General features: G+C 58.1%; 2 protein-coding genes across 11 annotated transcripts in view; one reads left to right on the forward strand and one right to left on the reverse strand.

The window, feature by feature from the left end:
• The window catches only part of MYO9A (myosin IXA), a 225,775-nt gene extending 211,638 nt beyond the window's left edge, over positions 1-14,137 (forward strand). For 7 of the 10 annotated variants that reach the window (XM_068957968.1, XM_068957972.1, XM_068957974.1 and 4 more), the window contains 8 exons: positions 86-214; positions 844-949; positions 1,765-1,896; positions 3,295-3,418; positions 4,763-4,816; positions 7,934-8,136; positions 8,741-8,883; positions 9,577-14,137. In XM_068957968.1, the coding sequence (XP_068814069.1) occupies positions 86-214; positions 844-949; positions 1,765-1,896; positions 3,295-3,418; positions 4,763-4,816; positions 7,934-8,136; positions 8,741-8,883; positions 9,577-10,052 (1,367 nt within the window). In that variant the 3' untranslated portion in view covers positions 10,053-14,137. The remainder of the gene's footprint in view (positions 1-85; positions 215-843; positions 950-1,764; positions 1,897-3,294; positions 3,419-4,762; positions 4,817-7,933; positions 8,137-8,740; positions 8,884-9,576) is intronic. The other 3 variants (XR_011143653.1, XR_011143652.1, XM_068957970.1) reach the window with 3 other exon arrangements.
• A 1,605-nt stretch (positions 14,138-15,742) lies between these two features.
• On the reverse strand, positions 15,743-19,106 carry NR2E3 (nuclear receptor subfamily 2 group E member 3). The gene is made up of 8 exons (XM_068958273.1): positions 19,049-19,106; positions 17,967-18,117; positions 17,352-17,455; positions 17,016-17,261; positions 16,753-16,934; positions 16,176-16,416; positions 15,986-16,091; positions 15,743-15,875 (listed from the first exon to the last, which is right to left on the reverse strand). The coding sequence occupies exons 1-8, from the start codon at positions 19,104-19,106 to the stop codon at positions 15,743-15,745; spliced, it is 1,221 nt and encodes a 406-aa protein (XP_068814374.1).
• Positions 19,107-20,242: the final 1,136 nt, after the last annotated feature.

Raw genomic sequence — 20,242 nt, forward strand, 5'->3', positions numbered from 1 at the left:
TTCATTTATGGTCTTGTGTTAATGATTTGTTTTTGCTTTTTTTGCTTCCTTTCTCCTCAACCTGCTGGCAAACCCTGACGAGCAGACATCGATAACGTGAATTTAGATGACTACAATATTCATGTCATTGCCAGTGTGTTCAAGCAGTGGCTCAGAGATTTACCCAACCCTCTCATGACCTTCGAACTGTACGAGGAATTTCTGCGAGCTATGGGTAAGGAATGTCCTTCGGCACTGAACTCCTTGGTGGAGGGAAGTTATGGCTACCCTAAGTGCCTAACTCCTTGTTTAGTAGTTGGAGCCATCTCAGCTGGTTTTGCCCGATCTCATTTGCCCAGTTCCCAGGAGTGACATAAAATTTTTGGCCACCGTTGTTATGCAAAGCAACATGCAGAACACGTTATGCGCAGCAACGTGCGTTTGGCGGCATACGTTTTCATCACAGTTCAGCGGAGGTTTCAGCCCTAACAGGCAGCCAGATGATCTCTCTTCTAAGTAGAACTGCTAAGAACGTAGTCCTTGTTTTAAGCATGAGGAACAGGTATAAATGTAACTTTTTAGTTGTGGTGCCTGTGAGGATATTTTTCGGCTCCCAGCTGTAGCAGATGAGTCTCTTTGAAAAATCATTGCGTTTAGTAGTGTCTGTGAGTATGTGAAGTGTGAGGAGGGCAAGCTGAGCCTGTTCACGAAGGTGTGTGAGAGAGGAGAGCTGTTATCGTAGTCCATATGTGTTAGCCGTATGCCTAGCTGTGCTTTACTGGTCATGGAGAGCTACATCCGCAAAGCTGGGGTGGCAGAGGGAGCTGAGCTGAAACCGTAACAGCGATGGTGTGTTTTCTCCAGGCCTGCAGGAGAGAAAAGAGACAGTCCGGGGAGTGTATTCGGTCATCGATCAGCTATCCCGCACCCACCTCAGCACCTTGGAACGCCTCATCTTCCATCTCGTGAGGTAAGGCAAGCCGTTGCCAGTCTTCCTGGTAGCGCCGGGGCTCTTCCTCATGAAGGGCCGGACATGGGGGCTCGGACTCACAAGGAGCAGCCCCTTCCTAGCTAGAGTCCTGCAAGGCATTGGGGCTTGGAGCGTGGGGTTATCGTATAGAGATGAAAATTGCTGTGGGGAAAGGAAAAAGAAAAAAGGGGTTGGCCAGAGAGTGCTTTCCGTTGCAAAGGGTCTTCTGTAATGGCGGTCCAGAGCCATTTCTCCAAGTCTTACTGCTGATTAACCTCTGCAGTCTTCCTGATTTCTGGGTGAGCCACCTTCCATAATAAGACCAAAACACTCCAGAAGGCGATGCCCACATTTGTCACGGGGTTCAATCACGTGCTCTCAGGCCTGTGGTGCTTCTCACCTGGGCCGCTGTAGGCCAGGCCGTTTAGATGGAAAATGCCTGCCGTTTGCCTGCCTTGGAAGCCCCTGAGGTTTCTTCAGGGGAGCGTTTGCTTCCACTGTCCAGCAGAACACAATAAGATGAGGACAGAGTAAGGTGGTGTCTAGCAAAGCAGGAATGCACCATACAGATGTTGTCTCGGGAAATGTATTCATCATTCCCAGGGAAAGAGGCGATCATTAGATGTTATATGGGAGGCCTGGCATTAGTGATGAATTTTTAATGCAATAAGATACAGTATTTGGACTCTGTTCTCTCTCCCTCTTTCCAGAGTTTTTCCCTCCCAGAGGGAAGTGAACTGAAACTGCCTTCTTTGTTGATCTTTTTGATCTTTTTTCTTTCTTTTTTTTTTTTTTTTTTTTTTTTTGCCTTTTAGGATTGCCCTCCAGGAAGAGACCAATCGAATGTCAGCTAATGCCTTGGCAATTGTATTTGCTCCTTGTATTCTCCGCTGTCCTGATACAACAGACCCGCTGCAGAGCGTTCAGGACATCAGTAAAACAACCACGTAAGAACATGGTGCTGAGATGGAATAATCTAGTTCCTGCTTTCTCAAAATGTTGATAACCGTTAGTATGGTCAGATGGCTCTAGCATAGGGAGCTTTAATATCCCCTAGCATGGAAACTTAAAACACTATCCTGTTTTGCATATTAAGTGGGTCTTAATGAACCATTTCATATTCCCTCAGTACTTGAGAGGTTGTTAAACAAGGATTGTTAAGTGACTGAGAATCCACAAGAGCAGATCAGCTTGCACTCCAGAGTTTTATTATAACGTCTCTGCACCCCTCACGTCCAATAGATCTTAGCAGGAGATCATGGAGCTTGTGCTGACGTCGTTTTATAATTAGTCCCATTTATGAAAAACAGAGCTCTGTTGTTACTTAATTTTGTTTTTTGAGGAGATGATGTGCTTGATTGGTGGTTAGCAGCATGAATACTGCATACTTGGATTTCTTTAAGGTATTTGACATAATCCCAAACATTTTACAAAGAAAAAGGAAAGCACTTAACACAGATTCAGTCTAGCACATACTAAATAGATTAACAAGTGGATAATTGAGACGTCATCCAGTGAAGGATGCTTTACTGGGGTTTTATAAGAGATTGCATTGCTTCCAAGAGATATATTAGAGTTGTTGAAGACCCAAAAGTGCTTGGACACCCACGCAGTAGGAGCCATACTAGCATTGTACATTGATACAGGAGCATCGTATGGAGCCTTTCTGTGCGTGCTGTGATGCAGGGGTTGAGACTTGCTCACAGTGGTCCTTTCTGGCCTTAAATGCCAAAAATATTCCCGCTGGAAGCAATTCCTCTGCCTACCTTTGTTGAGTTAGCGTGACTCAGTCTTCTAAACTTGGCATTGTGAGGGATTTCTTTGTAACCTCTCTTAGACTTCAGCTACAGCACATGCTTTAATTTTATTACCCTGAAAGGATTTTTTTCCAGAACACAATCCTGATAGCGTTAAAAAGCCAACTGAGACACCTAAATGAGGTTGTTGCTGTGTTACTGTCTCAGCAGAGTGCAAACAAGTCAGGGGATGTGTATTTGTGCCTCAGAAGCAACCTGCCTTTGACAAGTCTGTACCTCCCACTCCTTGTCCATGTCTCCCTTTCCAGGAGAGGAGTTTCCCTGATGTAATCCTTGGGGTCTTCACCTTCAGCTCTCCAATCTGAGTTCCTCTGTCCATCCTTAGTCCGTTACCCCTCCTTTTAGGGAATTTCCACTACCTTTTAGTTTCCAGCCTACAGAGCAGGACCTTCCAAGCTGGAGAATTTCTCTCCCTCCTTGTCTTGCAGACAAGGCAGATCTCTGCACAGATGGGGACAGCTCAGATAAAAATCAAGTTGTTTTCAACTCCAATTTTGTTGTTGTCTCCCCCCCCCCCCCACCCACCAGCTGTGTAGAATTAATCGTCGTAGAGCAGATGAACAAATACAAGGCTCGTCTCAAGGACATCAACAGCCTGGAGTTTGCTGAGAACAAAGCAAAAAGCCGGCTGTCTTTGATCCGCAGATCAATGGTAAGATGTGGGACCGTGTCGTGCGTGCAGCGTGGTTGTGTTGTGCCGCCCCTGTCAGGACAGCGTGGATTGGATCTTCCTGCTGTTCTAGGAGGGTTTTCTTCGTCCTCATAGATTACCCTCATGTTCCCTTTTAGAAGAGAATTTGCGGCGAAGGGGAATCAAGTATTCCTATGGTGTTATTGTAGAATGGCTACGTGTGTTCAGTGCGTCTGTCGTGACCAAGGAGGACATGTGTCTTCCTGCAGGGAAAGTCAGACCACTCTTTGGCTCTGACAAGCCAACTCTGTTCTCTCCTGTCCTCTCCTTTCACTCAGAGTAATCCTGCCTTGTCTTCTCCTGCTTATTTCAGCCTCCCTAACCCTTTGCACCTCCCAAACCATCTTATCCAGGACAACACAGAGCCTGATGCTAAGCCCTGTGACGGCTCCCTGCATTTTCAGAGAATTACACAAAAGCAGGGTCCAGCAAAGGAGATGGGAATGGTCTGTCAGGAGTCAGAGGCGGCACCGTAGAAACGTAGTCACTGGAGCTTAGAGGCTCGTGGTTACGTTTCCGGCTTTATTTTGCAAACCTGAGCAAACTGGCCCTGGGTTGAATCAACCCTTTTCTGCCCTGCTTACGACCAGCTCCATCCATAACCCCGCAGCGCTCTGCCCTCTGGCATGGCCCCACCACACTCCAGCTCCACATGTTGCTTCCCCCTCTGCGTGCCAACGCAAGGAGGACCTGGGACGAAGCAACCCATAACCAAGGCCTTGCTTCAGGTCCTTCTTTGTGCAGATCAGCTCAGGAATAGTCTCCCCAGCAGATGGGAAACAGAGCCGAGCTCCTGAAAGGGTCACCTTCCCTCCCGCACTGCCTTTGGGGGAGCCCCGAACCATCTCATTGAGCTGCCATGCTTCCCGTGGGGTTGGTGAATGAAAGGCAGGGTTTGGGATGTGAGCTCACCTGCTGTAAGCCCAGCACGCAAACGGGCTGCGGATGTTTGCTGCGTTTGGCTTATTGGCTGCGGAAAAGGGCTCGACTGAGCACAGCCGCGGTGGGCCCAGGCCCGTTCCGCTAAGGAGCAGAGCGGCCTCTTCGTTCGGAAAGGCCCGCTGTTGCCCGCGTGGCATGTTGGCCGGGGAGGCCCGCTTTGGGGACTGCAGGCAGCGCTAAATCCAAGCGGATGCTTCCGGAGTTCCCTTGCCAAGCTTGGGGCTCGGCCGTGCCTTGGGGGCTGATGCAGCAGAGAGTTGTCACGGCAAAAGATGACAACGAACGAGAAACGGTTCTTTGGAAGGGGCGATGGCATGTGCACTCTAACCTTCTGCTTTCCTTTTCATGTCCTCTCTAATCCAGAAACCTGTACTAATTGCAGTTAGATTTATGAGCATAACCCGCAATTCAATCCCGGTATGTATTAACTGCATCGCGCTCTGTGCCAGCTGCATCCCTCCATTGTGTGTGACCTCCGCTCATTCCAGTCCTGTGCCACCGGCCATTGTCCGTGACGTTGCCCGTCTTGTCCCCGTGCAGGTGCCTCTCCTCTGACCGACCGTTTCTTTCTCAGGGTCCCCCCTCTCCACCAGGGAGTAGGAATTTGTGCCGGCCAGCCCGGTTGCAGGGCCGCGCTCGGGTGAAGGCTGCTCTTGCCCTCTGCGGCATCCCTGCCGTGCGCCTGCCCCTGCATGCAGCTCCTTCTCGCAGCGGGACCTTGGCCAAGCCAACAGCACCGACATGGGGTGTCTCAGTTTTTGGCCGGCGAGGCCACCCGGTCACAACAGAGCTCTCGCCTTAGTCTCTAATCTTGCTTCAGTCGACTCTGCCCTTCCGCTCGTGTCTTTTTGCTCTCCCCCTCTCTCCCTCGGAGCTTCTGTGTTTCTTTTTCTTTTCCCCTTCTGTGCCTCCCTCCTTTTTGCTTTCCTTGTCTCATCTCTTCCCTTTTGTCCCTGGTTTCTGCCCCCTTTTGCTGTTAGTGCTGCTGCCCAGGACGCGCAGAGACACAGCGTTGCGACGCTGTGCCGACCGCTTTTGCGGTGCTGTCGTTTCTGAGGACGGCGGGGAAACCCCCGAGCCGTCGGGGAATGCCGCAGCGCTCGAGCAGCTGCGGCGGAGCCGAGAGCAGCCCAGCCTAAACTCAGCTCCTCCCAGCATCAAACGCGTCCCGACGGTCAGGACTTTGCTGTCCGTTCGGAGATAGACACGATCAAAATTTGAGCTATCCTGCCGTTGCTGCACGCAGCAATCCCTGACGCTGTTTTGCAAGCGCTCTGGCTCAGGGGCTTTTGGAGCAAACCCTTGTCTTGTGAAGCATGTTAAAATGTGCTGAGAAGGCGCTCTCTTATTTGCCTTTCTCGTTTGGGCCCAGACAAGCGCCAGGTTAATGCAGGGGAACAAACGGCTGAGGCGTGAGCACAAGCTCTTCTCTGTTGTGAGTCAAAGCCAGTTGGTTCAGTCTGGAAGATTTCCACTAATAGCAGTAAGGGAAGGAGAGGGCTGATTTGCTTCAGTCCACACGCACGGTGTCCCCAAGGTGTCTGTTCACCACCAACCCGTACAGTAGGGCAGGAGGCAGAACTGCCGTGACAGAGAAACACAAGTCTTTGGGGATCTTCGGGATCCCAGGGGGTTTTGCTAATAGGATTCGGGCAGCTACGCTTCAGCTCAAGAGCCCACCTGGTCGGGTGCCAATCAGGATAACATTGGTCCTGAGCACAGAGGTTTCTTTGCTACTGGAGAAGGGTCTCCAAAGTGTGATATTAAAAGATGAAAAGGTAAAATGAAGCAAATCTCGCATCTCCCTGGTCAGCGTTGAGCAGCAGCTTTCGTGCCAGGGTGGAGGACAAATAGGGTGCAGTAGTGCTGAGAAGGCAACAAATCCTGCAGATCTGAGCATTGCCTCACACTTGAGCTGTATCCCAGGGACATCCAGGTAGGGGTGTCAAAAAGCGCGTTCCCATTTGAAGAAAGATCCCACCCATGTTTCTGATAGCTTTTTTGCTTTCAGAGCAGTATGGGGAGGCTCCTTTACCATGATACGCTGTGCTGCAGGTGTGTGGATTATCAGAAGGACCAAGGGGTGCCCTGACTGCAAGGTTTAAATGGCTCTTTAGGGAGAAAAGCTGAAGTTCCACAGAGCTCTCTAGGATGGCAAGGGAAGGGCAGGGTGAGACAATAACTGAAAATGAGATGCAGGGACATTGGATTAGGAACAAAATTGATGCTTTAGCAAAGAAGGCAGCTTTGAGAAGGGAGGAAGACGAGTGATGGTGATAGTTTTTCCACGTCGCTACGTTAAATCTGCCCATTTGATGAAATGAGCAGAGGTTTGGAAATATTAAACTCGGTCAAGGGGTGGGCTTTCTAAAGGGCAACTGAAAGATTAGAGGCATGATCCGCAACCCAAATGTTAGGTGTGAGCCACCATCCCAAGAAAACTCAAATTCCTTCATATTAGCAGCAGTCCAAGAGCACGCGTGCGGTTACTGCAGCACAGTGGCTGGGTGGTAGCTAACTCCTATCCCTGGGATCCAAGCCCCAGTGCCAGTTAGTAATGCTCACACTATGAAGTCACTTGAGCTTTTGAAAGCTCCTTCCAAATTCCATAGGAAGGGATTAAATCCTCCTGCATGTTCCGTACTTGTCTAACTCTGTCTTATGTCCAAATGCTAGACGCCGGGGACTGTTTTCTCTGCTTGCATCCCAGCAGGATGGTGACCCAGTCTGCTGGAATTCATGTGTTTGAGCCGTGTCTTGCGGGAACTTGTATTTCTGAAGGGTGCTTGAAGATGCCCTTGCATGTTTGTTTCTGCTTCTCTCCAGCTGCTCCTCCCTGGGTTTTCTCGAGTGACACTCAGGCCTGCTATGTCCTGTTTCCCACCCAGTTAGGCGTGTGCTTGAACAGACCCTCTTCTTGCGTCTTCGGACTCTAGGCCCGAAAGCGTAGCCCTAACGTTGTGCCTGGCTTTCCTATTTGCCTGTGTGTTGAATCTCCTGATCCCATCTGGCTAGGGCAGGAACGGCGCTGGCCTCCCGTGAGTGCTCGTGTGCAGACAGGGCCTCCTGTGAGCACGGCGTGCATGCAGAGGGTTGTTCCTTGCAGCGAGCGAGGTGGGTTAGCACCGTGCATGCCAGCATTTTGTCTGTGCTCTTCTCATCCAGAGCCGGCACTGCTGCCGGGCAGGCTGAGCTTCCCATCTTGCGGGCTGGGCTTGTGGAACACCTTCTGTCGTATCCTTGATTTTGAAGTCTGAGTTGCATGTAGCTGTCCAGGTACATTGGCTTCATCTTCATCTTCTGGAGTGTACTGAGAATGTTTCTAGTGTGTCCCCCAACCTGGTGTGAAATTTGGAGTGTCCGAGGTGCAAACGCACAAAGTATCCTAAGGAATGATGGCAGAGGTTGTCTTCACCGCCCTTTGGGAGTGGGGTGTGCTGGGGAGAGCAACACTGCCATCACCTGAGATGGATCATGCAGTACCTGGCAGGTTTGCAAAAATGACAGTTCCTTGACACCGATGTTTATCTTCAGGGCAAAGGACGCATACGGCGCGGCACCTACCCCAGCCCAACGTCTCCGGTGGCAGCACGCTTACCCTCGGTGTCAGATGTCCCCGAGGAGACCATGAGCAGTGAAGAGGCCACGGAGATGGATGTCACGGAGCAGCAGCAAGCAGCCATGCAGCAGGAGGAGAGGGTGCTGACCGAACAGATCGAAAGCTTGCAGAAGGAGAAGTGAGTCGCAAACAGCAGAGGGTGGAAGGACTTGGTATAACCACGCGAGACGGGGCTGCGCCTCCGATCTTGAATTCAATCCTCCCTGAGCTATGTCTGATACCGGAATTGCTCCCACGCTGCTGTCTGTCTGCTCTCCGCTTGATAGGACTCCACAGCGCTAACGATAAACGCTGCAGCCATCCCTCCTGCAATTGCGGTAGATGCTGCCACATCATGCAAAGGGCTTTCAGCAGCGTTAGGGGGTAACGCAAACGATATAGTTGGTGGGGACCAGGCCAAGGCTGGGCTGATCCTTTGCTCCCTCCACCAGCTGTGGGGCAGTTCGAGGGGCCGATGTTGAGTGCTAGGGCCAGTGTGGGGCGGCTTTGTTCAGCCGTGAAGCTCCCTGTCCCTGGACACAAGCTGTTTAAGAGAGCTCTTTGCTTTGGTGCCTGATATCTCTGTTTAAGCTTGGGTGTTATTTGCGCGTGGTTGCGCTCAGGTGCTCATGTGATTAGAGGACTCCACGCTGCATGATGTCTTCACAAACCCACATCCTCTTTTTCCTTTTTTTTCCCCTCCCTTTGGGTGCCGTTTGATCACCCGGGATTTCTTTTTGCAGGGAGGAGCTGACGTTCGAGATGCTAACGTTGGAGCCCCGGGCCTCCGATGACGAAACTCTGGAGTCCGAAGCCTCTATTGGCACTGCTGACAGCTCTGAAAATTTGAACTTTGACTCCGAAGGAGCAATCTCTGATCGTTCAGGTAAATCCAAGCTTTGCTATAACCAGACGTGTTTTGATTAGCTAATTCCATCGAAAAGGTGCCTGTTCTTTACAGGTAGCAATTTAGGTCGCGTCAGGCTTTTAGCGTGAAACACTAGGTTTCCTCTTCCTATCGTGGGGCTGAAACGTCTGTGCTGGGCTGCTGATTTCGTAGCAGTTTGCGCGCAGACCGTCTCACGGTGCAACTGAGATGACTCTGGTCTCGAATCAGCGCTGCGTCGCGGAGCCCCGCAGCAGCTGAAGCGCTCCGTTGGGAAGGCAGCGTTTTGGGGGGCAGGCGGAGCAGGGCCCTCGGAGAGCCTTACTCAGAAGTAACGAATCGATTCCCACGCAGGCCGGGGAGGTGGGTGGTGGGACCTGCCTTCGCTCCCGACATTGCGAATCACGCAACCGCTTTGGGCTGGTGGGGAGGGGAGCGTTTCTCTAGGTACACCGTGTCCTAGGCGCTCGGTGGGTGACATTTCCATGAACAAGACAGCCGCTGGGATGCCTTTTGTAAATGATATCACGCAGAGACGGAGGTGGGAACATTTTGCCTCTTTTTATTTATTTTTTTTTCCCGGCTTAATTGCATATGCTCTTGGCATCTCCCTGGCCAAGCTGGGAGCTGTGAAACGCACCGTAGCGTGGGCAGGTACGGGCTGGTAATTCTCCTGTCGTCCCTTCCTCTCAGAGAGAAGTTTAGCACTTAGTTCCCTGAGGCCCGTCAAGATGGAAGCGACGAGCCGGTTGCGGAGGCACCTGAGGAAGCAGCAGGACTCCGTGGACTCGGGGGACTCGGCCGTTTCCTCCTCGTCGCAGTCGTCCACCTCCTGCTTGCCCCACCTGCCCCGGAAGCGCTTTCAGATGTACTCCAAGTCACCCTTCTACCGAGCGGGCGCCTCGGGCGAGCCGGCCGAGCAGAAGGGCGGCCTCGACGGGCTGCCGGGGCCGCTCAGGGCGCTGGACGACCGGCCCCAGTTCACCACCCGGGGCACCTTCAACCCTGAGAAAGGCAAACAGAAACTGAAGAATGTGAAAAACTCCCCCCAGAAAACCAAAGAGCTCCCCGAAGGGGCGGCTGGGGCGGGCCGGAAGAGGAGCCCCGAGGCCGAGTGCAACGCCACCCAGCAGCTCGTCCTTTTTGGGAACAACGAGTTCATGGTGTGAGCTGGGCGGCTCGTTAGCGCCGCGGAAAAGCGATAGCATCTCACCTAGGGAACCTCCCGCCATCGCCATCGTAGAGTTGCTGCCAACCGCCCATGCAAAGTATTTACTCACTAACTGCTTGGGCTTCCAGTCTTTCGTTGCCAGTGCTAGAGGGAGAGACTAACTCTTACTAAAAGTCTGTTGGGGACAGTTTCAGCAGTGGCCTTAACTGTTTTTAATATTTTGCAAATCCAACCCCTACCAGGTTTGGGGCCTGGGCACGGAGGTAGATCCATTGGGGGAAGACTTGCTGGTGAGCTCTGTCTTGCCTCCCGGCAGTCCCTCGCTCTTCCCTCCCGAGCGGCGGACGCGGGACGGAGAGACGCAGCTGCCTTACGGCGCCGCCGAGATACTGGAGCGTGAGGAGCCGGTCCTGGCTTCGCCTTGCTGGTGGCAGCTGCGGACTTCTTGGTTTGTGTTGGGTTTTTGGTTTTTTTTTTTTTTTGTGCTGGGTTGAAGCCCAACTTCTTTACAAGGAACCACAGCGAAGGGTAGACTGAGCCCTTTCGTCCGAGCTATTTATAATGCACTCCACGTTATTGTCAGGTGAAAATAAAAAAAAAAAAAAAAAAAAAAGCTGTCATTTCCATTTGAGCAGTCAGAGCATGTCTCAAAGCACCATCACACAAAGCTGCAACGGATAGAGTGAATTTATATTTATTTGGGGGATTTCTGTTGGTAGCGATGCTCCATCAGGGGAGGAAAAAAAGAAAAGAAAAGAGAATCGACGCCACTGGTTAGTCTGAAGCCAAGTGTTTGTGCCGAGTCGCCGGTAGCCGCAGCTAGTCCTGCGATGGCGGCACAGAGCAGAGTCCCGCATAGCAGGAACCTTTAGGAAGCAAAGCCTGAAAACCGGTAAAGGCACCGCAAGCCGCCGCGCTGCCCGCTGGCCGTGGGAACAGTGGCGGGAGCAGCTCAGCCAAGCAGCACCGTTCATGCGGGCGAAACATCTCTGTTTTAAGCGCATCGCTAAAGCAAAAGCATGGAAAAGCCGTTAAGGAAATCTGCCAAAAGTAATCTTTTCAAATGTGACCTAACCAACTTTTTTTTTTTTTTCTCTTTTTTGAGACCATCAGTATTAAAATAATAATAAGAATAATAATAATCAAGGACTACTTGAAGCTATATTTGTTTATATTCTGGTTGCTGAAGTTTGTTGTAAATATATTTTTTTTATATATTTCTTTTTTTAAACTCTTTTTCTTCCCCCAGACAGAACGTTTTTGCCAGGGCAGGAGGCCGCTGGAGGCAAAGCAGAGCGGCGGGAGGTTGCGGGGCAAAGCTACGAGGCCGTCGTCGCCCGGGCGGCCGCGCTACCCCCCACCGGCCACACTGAGCTTTGAGCGTTCGCTGGCGCCCGCTCTCGTGCCGTGGGGGCCCCCCGCGGTAGAGGTATGCGTCGGCGGCGGCCGTGTCGTTTGTCCTCGTCCGTGACTTGCCGCTCGTGCACGCGTTGCTGTGTCACTTCTTTTCTTGGAAGAAACGTGTAGAAATGTGGTTGGTAGGACTCCGAAGCGGCATCCGTGGTATGACTAATTACCAGTGCTAGGTAGCGACTTGGCTCTTCATCCCCCCTCGGCGTCTTTCTCCGTCAGCGCGCGTGCTCGTTAGCGCCCGTCGCTGTTATGGCGAAGCTCGGCGCCCCCCGTCGCACCGGCGGGAGAGGCGTCGCGGAGGCCAGGCGACGCGTGCGCGGGCTGCAGCGGCACCGAGAAGCGAGGCGTGCGCCCAGGCGGGGCAGAGCCCTGGCCCTCGGCCGTCCCGCCGGCTGTCTCGTGGCGGTCTCGCCTCCCGCGCCGGGGGCCTCGAGCCACCCCAGGCCGAGCGCGAGCGCCGCCTGCTCCGCGTGACCCGTCGGTGGGTTTAGCGGCGGGTTGAGTTCCTCCTCCCGGCGGACCGCGCTGCCGAGGAGCCGCGGTTCAGCCCCCTGCTCTCCCCGGCGGAGCTGCCCGCCCTTTTCCTTTTCTCTTTTATTTTTTTCCTATTTTTTTTGCACCGCTAGAGAGGTGATCGAAGCCACGTCGAGCGCGGCGACGGCGCGGGAACAGCTGCTGCGCTCCCTGCTCTGACTTCCCCGGCTCCGAGCGCGCCGCGCGCGCTCAAGTCCACCTCGAGAGGTGAAAAGCACCGGCGGCGTTGGGGGACCGAAACGGTGGGGAGGGGGCTTGGGAAGGCAGCAAGCTGCTGGGGAAACGCTCCAAAGCCCCCGCGTCCTGCAGGAGCCGGCTAGGCAGCGGCAGGGAAACGCAGGCCAGCCCGCGCGGATCACTGAGCGGCCAAGGCTGGCGGGGCCCTCTGGAGATCGTCCGGTCCAACCCCCCTGCTCAAGCAGCGTCCTCTAGAGCACGCCGCCCAGGACCGCGGTTTTGGCTGCCTCCAGGGAAGGAGACCCCACAGCCCCTCTGGGCAACCTGCGCCAGGGCTCGGTCGCCCTCACCCTAAGTGATGCTGCGGAGGAGAATAAAAGAGGGGCTGAAGTCGGGCGCCGCGTGTCCGAGCCCCGCGCGCTTGACTTGGCTGAAAATTTGGCGCTGAAAATGCACGTTTAGAGCCTTTTGCTGTATTTTACCTTCTAAAACTGTCGACGCCTCCGCTGGGGCGCTCGGACTAGGTTTCCTCCGAGCTCCCGCCCGGGCCGGCGAGAGCGGCAGGTCAGGCTTAAGCGTCGCCTCCGCCTAGGTGTCTTGCAGCTGGAGCTAAGCTTGCGCTTGGTGATGGTACGCGAGCCGGGAGAGAGACCAGCTCGGGCTCCTCGCGCTCTGCAGGGCTAAAGGGCGAGGGGGGGGAAAGAGGGGCAAACCTCGCGGGCCGCCGGGTCTGCGCCTCCTCGGGGCTGTGGGCGCGCGCAGGGCGACGCGCTCGGCCGCAGGCGATGAGCCGAGGGCAGGCGCGTGTTTCGGGGCTAGAGGCGACGAGCTTGAGAACGAAGGGCGCTCCTTTTAAAAAATATATATATTATTATTATTCTTTTAAGGCTCTTCCTGCACGGTCAGCTGTGCTGGTTCCCGGCGCAAAAGCGGGTGCGCGGGGTGGGCAGACCCGCGGCGGAGGGGCGCCGAGCCGATTTCCCGCGGCCGGGCGCGGGAAAGGGGGCGAGCGGCAGCGCGGTTTAGCAGCAGGGGCGGCAGGTTTAACTTCAGCGCGAGCGTAGGTTTACGGAAAGGGAACAAAACAAACCAACCCAAGGGACTAAGAATTAGCGGCCCGCTGCGTCCGGCGCTGCCCGGGGCTGGGAGCGAGAGGGCAGCTCCGAGCGCTCGTCGGACGAGCCCGCGGGCTCCCTCACTTTGCCCTCGTTTCCCATTTTCAGACCCGAGAGCTTTCAGCTGGGAACTTTCCCACCCATTTTCCTTCACCCTGATGGGTTTTTTTTTTCTTTTTTTTCTTTCTTTTTTTTTTTTAATTTGGAGGGAATTGGCCGGGCCGGGGAGGAGATCAGATGGGTTTTTCGCAGGGCAACCTTTCGTTTCGTTCCCGTCCACGGCAAGCCGGATGCCTGGCTGCTCGCCTCGGGCAGTAGGTGAACGGTGCGTTTGCGGAGATGATCCTTGTACCAAGTGAATGTACTTACTACTGGAAAGGACGTGGGCTGCGTATGGTTAATTATTATTTTTAAATGGAAATTTTTTTTTTAAAGTAATTTATAAGTATGCTGAGTGTAAATTAAAAACAAAGTATGTATTGTAAGAGGATATATTATCCTGTGTCATACTCTCTATAAATTTTACCTGTTTAAAAAAAGTAAAATAAAATAAAATAAAAGCGTAATTATATAAAGGAGGAGGATTTATCTTGCCCCCCGAGCGGCGTGGGGGTGCAGTTACACAGCCGGCTGGCAAGCTGTAACGTCGTGTCCGCAGGTCCTCTTTAATTTTTTTTTTTAAGTTAATGTTATTTTTTTTTCTTTCCTTCTGGAATAAGGCCGTCGTCTGTATAAAGTGCAATTTGTGTAATATTTCTTAAACATATACTGTATGGCTGTACAAAACCGACTGGATGGACTAATTAACCCCCTCGCTTATTAAAGAACGAAGCTATCACGAGGAGCGCGGGGCGCTGAGTGACGTGTTTTGTGGAGGCCGCCGCGGTCGGGAGGCGCGCCGAGCGCCGGGCAGCCGTCGGCCCCGGGGGCTCCTCCGGCCAAGAGGTAACGTCGCGGAAAAACCCCGACGGATTTTTTTTTTTTTGGTTTCTGGGTCGTCTTTGGGATTGCGTTGCCCGTTTCGGGAGGACGTAGGCGTTGGGCTCGTCTGCTTTCTACGGGCCTCTTTCTGCTGCTGTTTCGGGATTCGGCACGTGCCAGCCGCCCTTGACGCCTCCCGGCGTCGCCTCTTTCCGCCTGGGCTCACCGTGTCCTTCCTCCCGCGTCTTCCTCCCTCTCGTCGGCGCCAGGCCCCCGGGTGCCTGGTGAGTGCCCTGGCGTCGCCGCCGAGGACCGGCACGCTCTGGCCGCGTCCTGGTTTGCTCCCCGGCCCTTTCCCGACGCCGTTGGCGTCTTTAGCTCCCGCCGGGCCCTCGGCCCACGTTTTCCCGCTGGCTTTCTGGAGCGGCCGGAGGCCGTCCCGAGCGCAGACGGACGCGCTAATGGGAGCCCGTTTAAGCTGCGCCTAAGGGCAGAGCAGGGATGCAGCGCCTGGGGCGAGGTGGGGGCCTTGGCGCCCCTTCCCGCCGCCGGGGAGCTCGACGCGCAGCTCGGCCTTTGCCAGCGCCGGGTGGTGGAGCATCTCCGCCGCTTGGCTGTGCGTGGGCCGGTGGCTACCCCCGGGCCCGGGGGTTTGCCCGGGGCTGGGGCCGGGGGGCCTCGGGGACAGGCTGTCCGTGTCCCAGCTGGCCCCGGGGTGCTGGGTGCTTCCCCTGGGCGCCGCTCCGGCACCTCTTCCCCGACGGCCGCGTGCGAAGAGCGGGCGAATGAACCGCAAGCGGCAGCGGACTCCAAAAGCTCACTTTATACCGAGTACAAAACCGGGGAGGGAGCGCGAGGGTCCCCCTGCGCGCGGCCCCGCGGCGGGCGGCGCAGAAACAGCGGCCGCCTTGCTGCCCCGGCAGTGGGGCGCAGTGATTGCGGCGGCCGTGGGCGCCGTCCCCAGCGCCCCAGCCACCACCTTGGGGACGGGGACCGGCTCTCGGGGCACGTTCACACGGCCTGGAAAACACTTGCGGTGGCCTTCACCCGCCGCGGCGAGGGCACCCGAGGGATGAGGGGGAGGCGGTGCCGACGCGGGGTCCCGGGTGGAGGCAGCGTGGGACCGGGACCTGGCGAAAAGGCCTCTTTGGGCAGGTACAGAGCAGCCCTGCAGGGCTACGACGCAGCAAGCGCTGCGGCGAAAGGTGCCTTTTCCCTGCGCCGCCCTGACCGCTCGCCCCGCGCCCCCTCCATCAGCGGGCCGGGACCCTTCCCACGGGATCCCCCCCCTCCCACGAGGACCGGCGGATGCAGGCTTCAATAACCCCTACGGCCCCCGTGAAAGCGGCGGTAGGACCAAATCCCTGGGGGCTGATCCTGGAAGCCAAAAAGCTATTGGCCGGTCATCACGGCCGTCAGCACATCCGGCTCGGCCCCCCGCGCCGTTGCGCGGGAATGACTCGCTACGAGACCGGCGGCTGCGTCCCGCGGGCGCCCGCGGCCTTGGCGGCTCGAGCATGGGTGCGGGTCAGTTCTTGAACATGTCGCAGAGCAGCTTCTCCATGGGGGTGTTGCCGATGGTCCGGCGGAAGAAGAGGAGCTCGACGCGCTCGGAGGAGATGAAGCGCAAGGCCGGCAGGAGCAGGAGCAGTTTCCCGAACCTGGGGAGGGCGAGCGGGAGCGGTGGGTTTCCCCGGTGCAGCCGGACCCCAGGGTGCTGCAGGAGGGTGCTGGGTAGGGATGCTCGGCCCTAGGGGGACGGCGGTGGTACCTGACGGGCTGCCCGGGATAGTGCGTCCGGTTGTGCTGGCCCAGCATCACCTGCGACTGGTCCTGCAGGTTCTCCACCTGCTCGGGGTCCTTCAGGCCACGGGTCTCTGCGGGGAGAGAAAGGCGCTGGGGGCGGTTGGGGGCCGGCGCTGAGGTGCCGGGCTGCCCCAGGCCGCAGCCACCCATCTCACCTGGTTTGAAAAGCACCACGGCCTTCATGCACGCGAACTCAGTGGGGTCGACGGCCAGCGCTTTGAAGCGGGTGAGGGTCTCCTGCAGGACGCGGACGTCCACGGTGGCAGGCACCAGCTTGCCTGGGGCGCCGGGGGCCAGCTCGGGCACGGCGAGCAGCGGGCAGCTCTCCAGGGGCATGGACCACTGGATGGCACAGAGCAGGAACAGCTCGCTCCAGGCTTCCTCCAGCAGGATCACCTGTGGGAACCACGTCAGCCCCAGCGTGGGGGGGCTCCAGCACCCCCTTGCTGCCCATCGACACCACCTTCTCGCTCCTCAGCTGTTTGGAGAACATCTGGTGGAGGCTGTCCTCCACCCACAGCATCCCCCACATACCCAAGGGACATCTCCTAGGGGGGACACCGATGCCACCCTAGGGCCAACCTGATCTGGTGAGCTGTGGTGCTCAACACCACATGGTGCTCTGACCCCCACTGCCCATTTTCCCCAAATCCCTGGAGAAAACACCCCGCTCCTGCTAGCCTGGGGGCCTCTGTGGGTACCCATCACCCTGTACCCCGGCCCTGGTCCCACCTGGTCGCGGAAGGGCAGGTTGGAGAAGACCGGGAGGTTCTTGGCCCACTTGACAGCCATGAAGAGGAGGCGGGCTGAGGTCTCATAGACGTTTTCGGGGCTGCCCGCCGGGTAGGGCGCTAGCTGATACTCTCCGGCGGCCCGCTCGGGCTCGCTGCCCGTCACATCAACGGTCTCATCGGCTGCATGAGAGCCAACGGGGCGGTCACCGATGGTGCTGTGGTAGCATCCTTCCCCACCACCACCCGGGAGCAGGCACCCACCGTCCTCGGGCTCCAGCTTGGCGCAGGTCTCGGCTGTCATGAGGCTGGCCATGAAGCGGTGGTTGGTGGGCGGCGTGGGTGGCCGGGGCCCCGGGGCGCCAGCAGCAGGGCCCCGGGGGGGCAGGCAGGGGGCCGGCGGGCCCTCGCGGGTGGTGGCCAGGTGCTCGGGCGGCAGCTCAGCGTCCAGCTCGATGCTGTCCAGGCGGACCTGGGCCGTGCTGCGGGGCTGCCGCTCGTTCTGCACGGCTGCGGGGGACGCCGGGGACGCCGTCAGCCGTGGCGGCGCCGGGCACCCGCATTGCCCCCCTCCCCACCCCGCCGTCGCCCCGCGCTCACCATCCTTGTTCATGCCGGCTTGCAGGCACTTCTTCAGCCTGCAGGCCTGGCACTGGTTTCGGTGCGCCTTGTCCACCGGGCACAGCCCCGTCCCCGCCTGGCACCTGCGGAGAGGTGGCACCCGGCTGGGCTGCAGGCTCGGCCCTGCCAGCGCCGGGTGCTCAGCCCCTCCCAAGTGGGGTGGGTGCTCTGTTCCCCATGGGTGCCCTTTCCTTGGGCTTGCCCTGCCCCAATGGGTGCCCTATCCCCCATGGGTGCCCTGCCCTGATGAGTGCACTAGGTGTCTTCTCCCCACCCCATAGGTGCCCTGCCCCAACAACTGCCCTGCTGAGCACCCTGTCCCCCCTGGGTGCCCTGCCCTGATGGGTATCCTCTCCCCACATTGATGTCCTACTGGGCATCCTGTCCCTGCACTGGGTGCCATGTCCCATATGGGTGCCCCGGTCTAACAGGTGCCCTGGCCCCATGCATGCCCTGTGCCCCATGGGTGTCCTCTCCCCTCATGGTTGCCCTGCACTCAAAAAATCCTTGTCCTTGGGCACCCTTCCCCCCCCCACCCCGAGGTGCCCTGTCCCCCAGGGGTGCTCTGCCCCTCTGGGTGCCCGCCGGCCCCACCTGTAGATGAGCTTCCTGCGCACGCTCCTCTTGAAGAAGCCGCTGCAGCCGTTGCAGGCGTAGATGCCGTAGTGCTTCCCGCTGCTCGTGTCCCCGCACACCTTGCACAGCAGCACCGGGCTCAGCGCCTTGCCGGGGGCCGGGCTCAGCCCTGCGGGAGCGGAGCGGTGACACTCGGGGTCACTCGGCCCACCCCAGGACCAGCCTGCCTAGCCACCTCCCCCCCAACCCCGGACCTAGGTGTCCCCACCACCCCCCCCGCCCAGCATCCTGCTTGCAGCCGTGAGGTGATGGGGTCTCTCCCGTCATCCAGCCACCTCCGAGGTTTCCTGTCCCCCAGGGTGACCGGCAGGGCCCGGGGGTTGGCTCTGCGGGTGCCTCGGGGCCGGGGAGCAGCCCTGCAGCTGCCTGGCCCGGAGCCCGTGGGCGCCCAGGGTGTCCCGGCAAGGGGCCACAGCTGGGGACCTGAGTGTCTTGGAGAAGGGCAAGGGACCATGGGCATCCTGGAGAAGGGCTGCAGCTAGGGACCACGAGTGTCCTGGAGAAGGGCTGCGGATGGAGACCACAGGTATCCCAGTGAAGAGCCGTGGTCAGGGACACTGGTGTCCTGGTGAGGGTCCGTGGTTGGGGACCGTGGGCATCCTGGCAAGGGTCTGCATGCAGGGACCGTGGATGTCCTGGGGAGGGGCTGCGGCCATGGACTGCAGGCATCCTAGAGAAGGGCTGCAGCTGGAGACCACCGGCATCCCAGAGAAGTGCCGTGGCCAGGGACTATGGGCAGCCTAGCAAGGTGCCAAGGCCGGGAACCACAGGCATCCAGGAGAAGGGCTGTGGCTGGGGACCACAGGCATCCCAGAGAAGCACCATGGCTGGGGACCACAGGCATCCCAGAGAAGCACCCTGGCTGGAGAAGCACCACTGGCATCCTGGAGAAGTGCAGGCATCCTGGAGAAGAACCGCGGCCAGGGACCGTGGGCATCCCACCGAGGGGTCCCAGCCGGGGACCGTGGGCATCCCGCCGAAGGCCGGGGAGCCGGCACGCCGGCAGGGAGCCGCGGCAGCCGCGGGCGCCTGGTTCTTACCCGAGGGGCTGTCCTCCAGCCCGGCGCTCACCACGGACCCCGCCGGGGACGCAGCCATGCCGGGGCCGGCGGCCGCTCTCCCGACTTCTCGGCCGCCGCGGCGCTCCTCAGTCCATGAGCCGCCGGGGCTCGGCGCGGCGCCGGGAGCTGCGAGGCCGTGGGCGCGCGGCGGGCTCTGCGGGGCGGTGCGCGCTCGCCTTGCTCTCTTCAAGGCAGAGCCGGGCAGATTAGCGCCGAGCGCTGTGTAAGCAGATGCCTGTTTGTCATCGTCTTAATCTTTAGTGTCGCCGCGAGGTGGATCAATCGGCCACGCGATGAAGAATTAAAAAGGTGCTGAGCCCCAGCCTTGCCTGCAGCCGGCGGCTCCCTGTAACCCTAAACCCCGCAACACCCAAGCCGCCGGCCATCACCCGGTGCCCCCCCGCCCCGCGCCGCCCGCGCTCGCACCCATCCCGGGGAGCCCGGGCCGGATGCGGCCCCCGCGGTCGAGCGCCTTTGGTGGGTCCCCAAATGAAGCCGGCTCGGCTGGGGTGGCCGGAGCCACCGTGCCCCGAGCCGGGTCCCGCCAGCTTGTGCAGCGCTGAGATTGCGGCGATGGGGGGGGAGCTGCGGGGGGGGCGGCGGGGGGGTGAACGGGGCAGGGGGTTACGGGGCCGGGCCGGGAGCGCTAACGGGGTCGGGAGGCCGAGGGCCGCCCCGGCCGGTCCTCATGGCCCCCAGGCGGGGAAGGGCACGTCCGTGCGCCCCGCGGCCCGGGCAGCCGGTGCCTGCGGGGCCCTGTAAGCGCATAAGCCCCTTTGCTAAGGAGTTTAGAGCAGAATCACGAAAAGTGGTAATTAAAGAGCAAGACCTGCTCCCCCCTCCACCTTCGCTGCCCCCAAAGCAATTAATTACGAGCCTTGACGGGGCGGGGGGAGCTAATGACGGCGGCAGGGGAGCCACTTAGCCCCTCTCGGCCCTGGCTGCCTGCAGCGCTGAGCGCGAGACCCTGCGGGCCCCGGCCCCGGCCCCGGCGGGGGGACAGAGCCCGGTGGCCGGGCCGTGTCCTGGGGCGGCTCTGGGGACGCTCGTCCCATGCCAGCCGGGGGGGGCGGCGCGGGCAGCGTTAAGGGCCGAGCGGGGGGCTGAGGCCGGACCGGGGGGGGGGCCCTGCTCTCATCACACTTGTGGCCACAGCTCTCCACCTGCTCGCTG

This window comes from Struthio camelus, chromosome 12, assembly GCF_040807025.1.
Source record: "Struthio camelus isolate bStrCam1 chromosome 12, bStrCam1.hap1, whole genome shotgun sequence".
Taxonomy (NCBI): domain Eukaryota; kingdom Metazoa; phylum Chordata; class Aves; order Struthioniformes; family Struthionidae; genus Struthio; species Struthio camelus.

Coding starts and splice junctions, on each gene's coding strand:
- NR2E3 (XM_068958273.1), bottom strand. CDS start 19,106: ATGGCTGCGTCCCCGGCGGGGTCCGTGGTGAGCGCCGGGCTGGAGGAC. Junction 17,456..17,966: donor CGCAGGAAGCTCATCTACAG/GTGGGGCCGGCG, acceptor ACCTCTCCGCAG/GTGCCAGGCGGGGACGGGGC. Junction 16,092..16,175: donor CGTGGTGCTTTTCAAACCAG/GTGAGATGGGTG, acceptor CTCTCCCCGCAG/AGACCCGTGGCCTGAAGGAC.